Raw genomic sequence first — 9,639 nt, forward strand, 5'->3', positions numbered from 1 at the left:
TGGAGGGAAATGCTTAAGTAAAAAAAAAAAAAAAATCAGGATAGAAACATTTTATACAGTGAAGTACTCGCTCATCTATGGAAGCCTATTCTTGCAATGTGGGAGAAAAAAAAACAGTAAGCAAAATATATAAATAAATAACTAAAATAAAAATCATCAAGCAAAAAAAAGTTTTTTTTTGCTTTTTTTTCTCAGTTTTTTTTTTTTACCTGGCAGAAATGGGCTTCCATACTCATCTCTTTAATCTTAACTAAGAACCTATTCATTTTTTCTAGTCATCTTTCTATTTAAATAAAATTAAAATAGAAGAGAAAATAAAAACAACAGCAAAAGCTTGCCTGGCTGCTTCTCCCTGCATGTTTCATAAATTCAAGTATATTCATTCACCACTAGATAGCGCCACTTCTTCTCCATCATCTTCCCCAACACACCTGCAGGAGCGATCCAGGAGAAGCGCCTCAGCATCGCTGCTTGTGAGTGAGCACAAAGCTGCACCATCAGGAGGCGAGGCGCTGCTCGGATGATGGAGAAGCAGCGATCGTGTCACCGGTACGGATCCGTTGAGAGCAGCGAGTGGAAGCGAGGCGACGCGCAGCCAGGTGAACCAATGAACGAGTGACTTACCCCCGTGTTCACCTCCTGGGTGTTTTAAACAGCCCAGTTTACGTGAAGTGTTTGGATGTTTGTGACGGTGTGTTGCGTCTCTGTTGCCCGGCGGTGGCGGGTTGGATGTAGGCGCTGACTGAATTTCCACAGGTGTTGACCTTTTGGCTTCCACACTCTGATGTAACAACAGAGCGTTTATGACTCAGCCCCCCTCATTAATTGTGGGAATAAAGAGGCATGTGGTTAGAAGCCTGTGTTGGTCAGTAGTTTTCTGTCCAACAAGGATCATGCTGCAATTCTTTTCAGTCGTGTGCTGCTGCTACCGTTTCTCAAAAAGGTGTTGCTGTGAAAGTTTTGACGCTCCCAGGAGGACACTACACTACAACAGTCCAAAACTGGCATTTTAGCAGAGGATCTGCTATGTCTGCTCAACATTTTTATCATCCGGAACCTCCAAAAATTCAATTGAAAATAATCAATGTTGCAAAAGGAATTGGCATAAAAGGGTTAGAGTCACTACCAGCGTGGATGTTTGTGAGGAGCAGAGGCTGTAAAGGCGCTAGATGACTCATCCGTGCCCCTTAAAGCCTCTGCAGCTGGATCTGATGTCAGACGCATGGCACTGACTGCAGGAGAAAGACAGCAGCTGTTGGACTTCCACTGTTGGTTTTGTGTTTGCCTGGGTTCAGACTACCAAAAATGAATCTAGTATCAACGTATGGAACCTGCTGACGCACCACTCTTCATACATAGGCAAAGGTTGTCTAAAGCAGTGTTTCCTGCGATGTACTCCCCGTAAAATTCAACCTGGAACCTGATGACAAACACCAGAGTAAAAAAAAATAAATCATTTATCATTATTAATAAAGCATGTAACTATTTAATGCTATTTAATAAATAAGATCTAATGCGTGAGTTCCAATGCATATTGTTTTAATGGGTGGAGAGCAGTACTTGAAAGTCACTTTTCAGAAGAGTATATTTTCCTAAAGATATCAAAGTAAAAGAGAAGGCTGCCATGCAGTTTGTGTGCTGTATTTACCTGGAGATACTGCTGCTGCTAATATATGGGAGTTTATGGCCAAGTGTCTTTTGATGTCTTTAAGTAAATACGATGTAAATATTCCCACAGATAGAGTCCCTCCTCCAGAGGACGATGTGGTGTCCATGGCCGATTCGACCATCACCGTGGATGATATCGAGGGGGAGCTCCTGAAAATTGAGCGGATCAGGGACGTGTTGGTGCGGAGGGAGTCCGAGCTCCGATATATGTGAGTGCACAACAAGCCGTCTGTACAAAGGTATGTTATGAACTACACTGTAGCCACTGTAAAGGAACCTTGGCAGAACCAGGATGGTCAGGTTTAACTCCGGCGTACGGCAAATTTGGTGAGGAAATTCTCAGTGTTTTACTTTACATCATCTCAGAGGTGATTTTTGTCATCTATTTTCGAAGTTATCACCCCTTTTTTGCACTTTTTTTCTAAATCGGAGCCTTAATTTTGAGAAAAGTATTCATAAATCTTCTGAAGGATTGAAGCTATTGTGTGGTTCAAAAGCACTTGTGGTTTCAATAGATGTCACAGCTTTTACCTTAAATGGGTCAAAAGCTATTATGCTTTTAATCGTACCCTACAGTGTGTTATGTTTGTATGTGCCGATGCAGGATGGATGACATACAGCTGTGCAAGGAGATTACGCGACTGAAGAAAGAACTCCACAAACTCGTCTCAATACCAGGTAGGTGGAGCTACATGGTCTATGCCAGTCTCATGTTGTAGTTGTGATCTGTAAGTACCGTATTTTCTGGACTATAAGCCGCAACTTGATTGGCCACCGATTATGAAAGGCTGCTCGCCGCGTGTTCAGTGAATGCCGAGCTGCTGCCTTTCATTGCCGATCACAAAATCCGATCACGTGACAGCCGGCGCTCTGATTTGTGATGAGTCCACTCCTTTTTCTTTCCCTGCCGAATCGCCGCTCGCTTGGCAACGGCATGTCTACTACGGTGTTTTTTTTCAGTCTGTCATGTAAAGTTTTCATACTGCAGCACCAGCACGTTAAAAGGCGCCGACGCCACAAATTCAATATGCTATTTAAAACACGAAGCACAGAGAGTTTACCATGCTCATGAAGGTGAAATCGCTGGTTCCTCTGCAGTGTGAATGCTCTCCCTGTCTCTCGGAGCATCCCTCATTTTTACAGTCTAAAGATCATCATGCTGGCAAAAATATTGAGCCTCATCACATCAAACCGATGACATGACAGGCATTTTATTTACCTTTAAAGCGCTCAAATTGCGCTGTTTTCGCCCGCGTGTCTGCGTGTTAACACTTTAAATGTAAATAAGATGTGATGAATTCATGATTCAATTTCAGAACATTGCCGAAATTGTTTTACGAGTTAGTCTCGATGTTGGACAACTAGAAGTGACCCTCATGCATTTTCTGCGGTGCAGACAGCACCACTGCACCCGTGACTTATGGACCTGTGTGGCTTATGTACGAAAAGGATCTGTTTCTTCTTAAATTCTGTGGGTGCTGCTAATATTCCGATGCGCTCTATAGTCTGGAAAATACGGTAGTATTTGTCTATAGCTTTTGCTCACTCAAACTCGTGTGTTAATGGGCCCCTGTCCTGCTGTGGTCAGGGGCTCTTAAAATGACATGCTGACGGTGCTAAAGCCTGTATAAACCTTATAAAGCCCACATGGTTGTGTCAATAGATACATGGACATTTTATCCTAGTGACATGTGTTACAGTGAGGATGGAATAGAGGGACCTCATGTTCCGAAAACAAGGCTGCAGTGCCGAATTATATTTGTTTGCATGCAGCGGGCAACAGCCCCTTTTCCCTGTACAAGAAAAGTGGCCTTTCCTGGGGCAATTTTTTCTTCATTCTTAAATCATTTAGAGTAATAAGTTACTATGTCATTATTTCTGTCCAAATGTATTTTGGCATGTGACTGGCCATTTGTTTGAAGCTGTGCTGTGCAGAGCAGCAGTCAAATGGATCCTCTGGTCCTCTGAGTTTTGATTCATTTGACTAGCATTTTTTTTCAGGTTTAATATATTAAACCTGGCCATTAAAGAGCACACAACTAAAACTATTCATCTATTTATCTAAAGAAGTTGACACATGAAAGATTTATTTCAGTGAATGTTATGTTTTATAAAGTCAATTCTTCCTGTTTGTCCTTATTGTTTGGGGAACATTTCCAGAACTGTGGAAATCGTTGTGAAATTGTATGAGTATTTTTTTTTCAGAACTGTTTTCTGTGTGCTGTGTTGTTCTTTCTAGACACACACAAGTCTAATGAGGACCGACAAAAGGAAGAAGAGCTCCTGGAGAAGATTCACAAGCTGGTGGAGACCAGAGACTTCCTGGTGGATGATGTGGAGTTTGAGCGTCTCAGGTACTTCTGACAGCCTGTCAGTGGAATAAAGGAGGATTAAGCTTGGAGAATGAGCAAATCCTCTCGTCTAATTGGTGATGGATGGGAACGCTATGGAACCGTCTGTTCCAAGAGGAGGAGGAGAGGAGGTTGATGAAGAACAATCCTAATGAATATGGTAATCAGAGATTTGCCGTGTGCCACTAATTCCTCCCGTCGTGACCCATTAAAAGTGTTGCAGCGCTGCCAACGGCATTGATATGCTGTGAAGCGCCATGGCACCAACACACCACCGGCAGCTTCTACATGAGCAACACATCGTCTCCCCATTCTAAATACACTAAACTAACAATGAGTTCAGGACGAATTTATCAATTCACTGAAGAGATTCGAAGAAAGAATGTCTTTGAGGGACAAAAACATAACCACTTAATTTATATTTTAATAAATTAAATATAGAAAAGAATCAATATATATGTGTAAATGAGGGAATACATTAAATATAATAAAATGGTGGCAAAAAAAATAAAATGTTTGCGTTTAACTATTTATTCATATGTTTTTATTTCTGCATTTATTAAAACATATTTCTGATTTCATATTTCTGAAGCGTGAAAACAGATTTCATGTGTTCCAACCTGAATATGTTTTGCATGTTTCCCCCTAACCATTTTTTTTAAACATCAACAGAGAGAAAGAGGAAGATAAAGAAATGGCAGATTTTCTGAAGTCCAAATTCCCTAGGAACAACAGGAAGACAGGTAGGTCAAAACACAGTTACTGTATTGTTTTTGTTGTAAAATAGTAGGTTATTTATTTATATACATTTAAAGGTGTATTGTTTTCTACAGTGATCAAATCTCACATACTTATAGAGTAGCTTTGCTTCAAAATAAAAGCGATATTTTCAGTTAAAATCGTGTTCTTTGTTTTGCATAGCAAGAGCGAGCGGAACTACAAAAACACCGGATCAATGGTATCAATTACCAAAGTATGTAAAGTTGCTTTGGCAAACTTCTTGGTCAATTTGTGATGCTTCTCATATTGGCAATGAGCAACCGAGGCGTTGATCTGAGGAGCGCTGTCACTGTTTCTGTGTCACTGTTTTTGTGTGGAGATGTTCTCTTCCTCCCTCAGTTTGTCCTCAGTCTTGTCAACGGTACAATAAAGTTCTCAGTATTAGTCTTTAGCTCAATCCACAATCTTACACACCCCTCAAAACCAAGTGTTTAAGGGCCATGTGTGACTTAGACATTGGTCACCCCTTTAATGCAGATCGCTCCTGAGTCATAAACACAAGCTATAACTATCATGAGAGAACTCTGCTACTGCAGGAGACGACATTAACCCAGTCACATTATACCACTAGCTGCACATCCATGTTATATAGGCTGTTATCTTGATAAAACAACTACATTACCACTGACAAAAATGAGCATTTTGTCTTAAACAAAAGCCCCTACTATCCGCTACAGACAGAACATTTATAAAATATTGTCCAATAATGTAGTAAATAATCAGTAAAATGGGCCAAGATACTAGACTTAGATGTTCTTTATTGTCACACCACATTGGCAATGGTTTTAGTAATATTTATGTCTCCATCACCAAAGAAAATACTTACATTTGTAATTCGCTTTATTCGCCGCTTTGGATTCAATTATTTTGAAAATATACAAAGCATTCTGGGTATTCCTCAGTTCTAAGGTAGGTCCTGGCACATCTCAAAAGTGAGTAAGGTACTTTTCTCAATTTCCTTGCTAAGAATGGGTTTAGTGCGCATTTTTGAGCTTGAGGATTAAGGACAGAGCCTTTTGCATGGGTCATTTTGAAGAACAAGCCTTTTCCACCGGGCCTTACAGTCAAAAACACCCTTCCTCGTCTCTCAGGAAAGTTGAAATGGCAATATAAAGTCACTCTGTGAAGTCTGTTGGTGCACTGGTGGCGGTATTTATACAGTACCGTGTGTCTTCGAGTGGGTTCCATCGAGGCGAACAAAACAGTCGATCACCACGTATGGTGTAATCTGTCAAGTAGTTCAATAGTCACCTGAGCTAACCAACTATCTCTGCTGGCACGTCAGGTTTACCAACAAGACGAGCTCCGCAGGCGCCTCCCTTCAACAATTCTGCTCTGTCCTTGCTGAAGGAGTGCTGCGGCTTCACCTGTTCGGTCATGTAGCCCGGAACCCCGAGCAAACGGACTCAAATGGACCTCAGACATCGAAGAGACTTGCATTTCAGGACCTATTTTGTACAAAAAGCTTCATCATTTGATGGATAAACTGCAAAATAGAGTGCTGTTGCCTTTTATCTGACTCCATATCATAACAGCGTATGTCTTCTCTGCTTCCTCCCAGGGTCACTGTGACCGCATAATTTCACATTACGCTGCTTAGTGATGTCTTTGTTTTTGGCTTACAGTATATCTATATGTGAATAAAAGCATTTCAAAGTGTATATTTTTGCATTCAGCAGATTAAGGAAGCCCACGTCATGCTTTCCAGAACCCATTCTTGGTTTGGGTCTTCCATGGCCATAAACAGCAGTGAAGGACTCACCAGTTGGATCCGTCGGTGCAGAGATAGATAGTCGTCTGTGTTCTCCATCTCGATCTTGTGTCATAGTGGTGCAGCAGAGGCAACGTGCCACCACTGACTCTGCCGCTGTTAACACGAATAAAGCTGACTTTCAGCCTCAGATGACCCTTTGAAAACACAGAGCAAAAAAGATTCTTGCTTCACAAAGAATTGCTGATTTAGCCCTGTATTAGTGGCACGGTGGGGAACTTCCACAAGTTTCTATTGATTAGCTGTGTCATAATATAGAACAAGAAAGAGTCCCTTAAGACCCCAGTCTCTTGAAATATTTATGCTGCCTCCGCTTCATCTTGGGTAATGCATACATGAATGTCAGAACGTGTCCATGATCCTTGCTGATGTGCGTGTGTGTGCGTGAAGCGCCGGGGTACAGGCCAATCATATGGCAGAACCAGGTAGCCCAGAAGACTCGTCACTATAGCAACTGTTTACGGACCTCGATGAGGCTGTGTGCGTTGGCTATAGGAAATTCCGAGCGTTCGTTTTCATGCATAGTGGAAGGTCTCTGAAGTGAAACCCCAGGACAGTATTGGCACTGTCGAGTGAGGAGTGTGTACTGAGGGAAATCCACCAGAAACACTGGCACTCAAATATGCATTCTGCTCAGCTGCATTTAAAAATGTTATATGTGAAGTAAAGATGACTTCTGAAGGCTACTGTCTTTTCTGCGCTTCAACTTTCCAGCCAACGTCTCTCTACAAAGTGTGGTGTGCATAAAGCATAAAAGCCCATACGTAGTGACTGAGTCTGTAAGCACACAAGAAGGGGAGTGTTGCAAATGCTGCTGATAAATGAAATGTCAAGCATTGATTTAATAAGAGAAGGAAGTTGTCAAGGAAAGCAAGTAGGAGGGAGCCAAAGATTATCTCCTGCCGAGTCGCAGTCAGATGCCACAAGATAAAGGTCATGGCTGCAGTTCAAACCTCATAATCGCTGTCGATACAGAGAGGCTTCTGTGTGAAAAATCAATGAAAGGAAAGTGCTTTTCAATGACTGAGCGAAGCGGCAACATACTCCTCCATTCACGTTCTGTTGACAAGGATGTACTGTACCTTCTCTCTCTCAAATGTGAAGTCAGGTTATGGCTCATTAAAAAAGAACAATTGAAATCCAAAAAAAGGAATGAAGAAAGCATGTTGTTGATGTTTGTAGTTACCTGTAATAGGCTTTAATTACACTTTGTTTTCATCATTACGGTAAGTGTGATCAATGCACCACATTCTTCAGTGGTGTCGCAAGCATATTTAACTAGTTACTCAGGTCAGTGACGCTTAACCATAGGGCCGAGCGCCCCCTAGAGGGCTAGAAGTTTTTTGTTTCACCCTTCTGGGCCGCGAGGGCAGCGAGATGCTGCAGTAGTGAGTCAATGAATTGACTTGACAACTGCAAATTTGTGATAGTCAACAACTACGGAGAAGTTCTTGGAAAGAATAAATGATAAAGCAAGTGATGTCGCCCCCCAACAGTAAAAACTGTTGAGCTGTTGCAGCAGTTTTTAAAAATGAATTAGAACACTACTTCAGAGTTTATTTATGAAATTCCATGATATTTAGACGTTATTTTATTATATTTACTTTTATATAATAATTGATTCATGACCTACAGCTTATCCGATTTCCTCAACAGTAAATTTGACGATCATGACTAGCAACTGGTTCTGCTGCTGGTTGGACTTTTTCATGACCAGAAGGTTTTGGTTTGTGTCGAAACTGTCTTGGCTGCCACCTGGTGATGCCGTTACGGCACGCAGTTTCGCTGCATTTTTTTTAGAGTGTTTTCGTTATTACATAACACTTCAGCATTTTTCAAACTACCAATGAGAGAAAGAAAAAGGTGAAGATTTATTGCTGCTTCCATGGTACAGTCGACTGAATTAATGAATTTGAATACACTTCCCCAAATTCACATCCTCAATGAACAGCAAAGTTGGCCTCTGTTAAAAAATGTTTCTTCTTCATTTGACTTGAGTTTACTTTATTTAAGTTGACCTGTGTTTTTTTCTGGGTTACCTGTGTGTTTGGGGGCAAATGACCACAGTATGTGCATTGATACAATAATGGATCGCTGGCCTTATAATTCAGGAAGTGCCGTGATGCAGCACGGATAATCAGGTAGTGTTAGGACGTGTTAGCAGTATTCTTGCAGAGACATTTCCAGTTCATATGACAGCAGTCAGTGGAACCTATGGGGAAGTGCTAATGTGTCACAGTCTGTTCTGTTTCCTGAAGGTCTCTTTCACCTTTACAGCGGTGAGGGGAAGAATTCTTTGATCCCAGTCTGAGCAGAACACTGTGTTCTCGTGCATTAACAATCCGGTGCAGTCGAAGCACAAAGGATGCTTTACACAGCCTTTTTAGTTTTTGTAAAATTCATTTTTATAGTATCCATTAGCGTGTCTTAATGCCAACACCAGCTATTATTCAGAAGTATCTTGAAGCACAATTGCATCAAAAACAATGTGTGCCACTACAGCCAGCACTGTCTGTTCTCTCCGCTCAGGCAAATGTAGTGATTCTTCTCATCTGTATCGAGGCTTCATGACCATACGTCAGGATGGCTTTTGTACTCCTGCCCATCTTGAACTGTCATTTATTTAGAGGTGACTAAGGAGGCGTGAGGAAGAGCACAGAAAAAAGGATCATGGTGGGAAAACGTGGGAGAAGAATGACAAGACTAGATTAGATTACAAGAAATCACCATCATAATATCCACAGAAAAATATGTCATTGAAGTAAATTTTTTTAAAGTACCTCTTAAGAAAATTATAAATAAAATAAACAAGAATAATTATACAGTTATAGCTGACTGAGATTGGAAGCCATTGTTGTTGTTGTTGAAGCCAAAGTTGTTCAGAAACTTATTTTATGTGTAGGAACTTCATTTTTAAAATCTTGTTTGAAGGGATATGTTTTTATTTATTTATTGTATGGCCTCATAATATCCTAACTGGATTATGTGTGCTCCAATTATGGATTCCACATTAATGATTACTTTACTTTTTTTCTATTTTTTGGTTTTGTGTTACACTTTGTTTCATCA

The 9,639-nt window shown here is 40.9% G+C and overlaps 1 protein-coding gene across 1 annotated transcript; it reads left to right on the top strand.

Annotated features, from left to right (window-relative positions):
- The first annotated feature begins 488 nt into the window (after positions 1 to 488).
- LOC128754597 (bMERB domain-containing protein 1-like) lies at positions 489 to 6,229 on the top strand. Its single transcript, XM_053857319.1, has 6 exons — positions 489 to 599; positions 1,739 to 1,877; positions 2,273 to 2,346; positions 3,908 to 4,022; positions 4,692 to 4,762; positions 6,085 to 6,229. Exons 1-6 carry the CDS (start codon positions 521 to 523, stop codon positions 6,180 to 6,182), a joined length of 576 nt encoding a protein of 191 aa, XP_053713294.1. The 5' UTR covers positions 489 to 520; the 3' UTR covers positions 6,183 to 6,229.
- The last annotated feature ends 3,410 nt before the right edge of the window (positions 6,230 to 9,639 follow it).

This window comes from Synchiropus splendidus, chromosome 2 (assembly GCF_027744825.2).
Source record: "Synchiropus splendidus isolate RoL2022-P1 chromosome 2, RoL_Sspl_1.0, whole genome shotgun sequence".
Taxonomy (NCBI): domain Eukaryota; kingdom Metazoa; phylum Chordata; class Actinopteri; order Syngnathiformes; family Callionymidae; genus Synchiropus; species Synchiropus splendidus.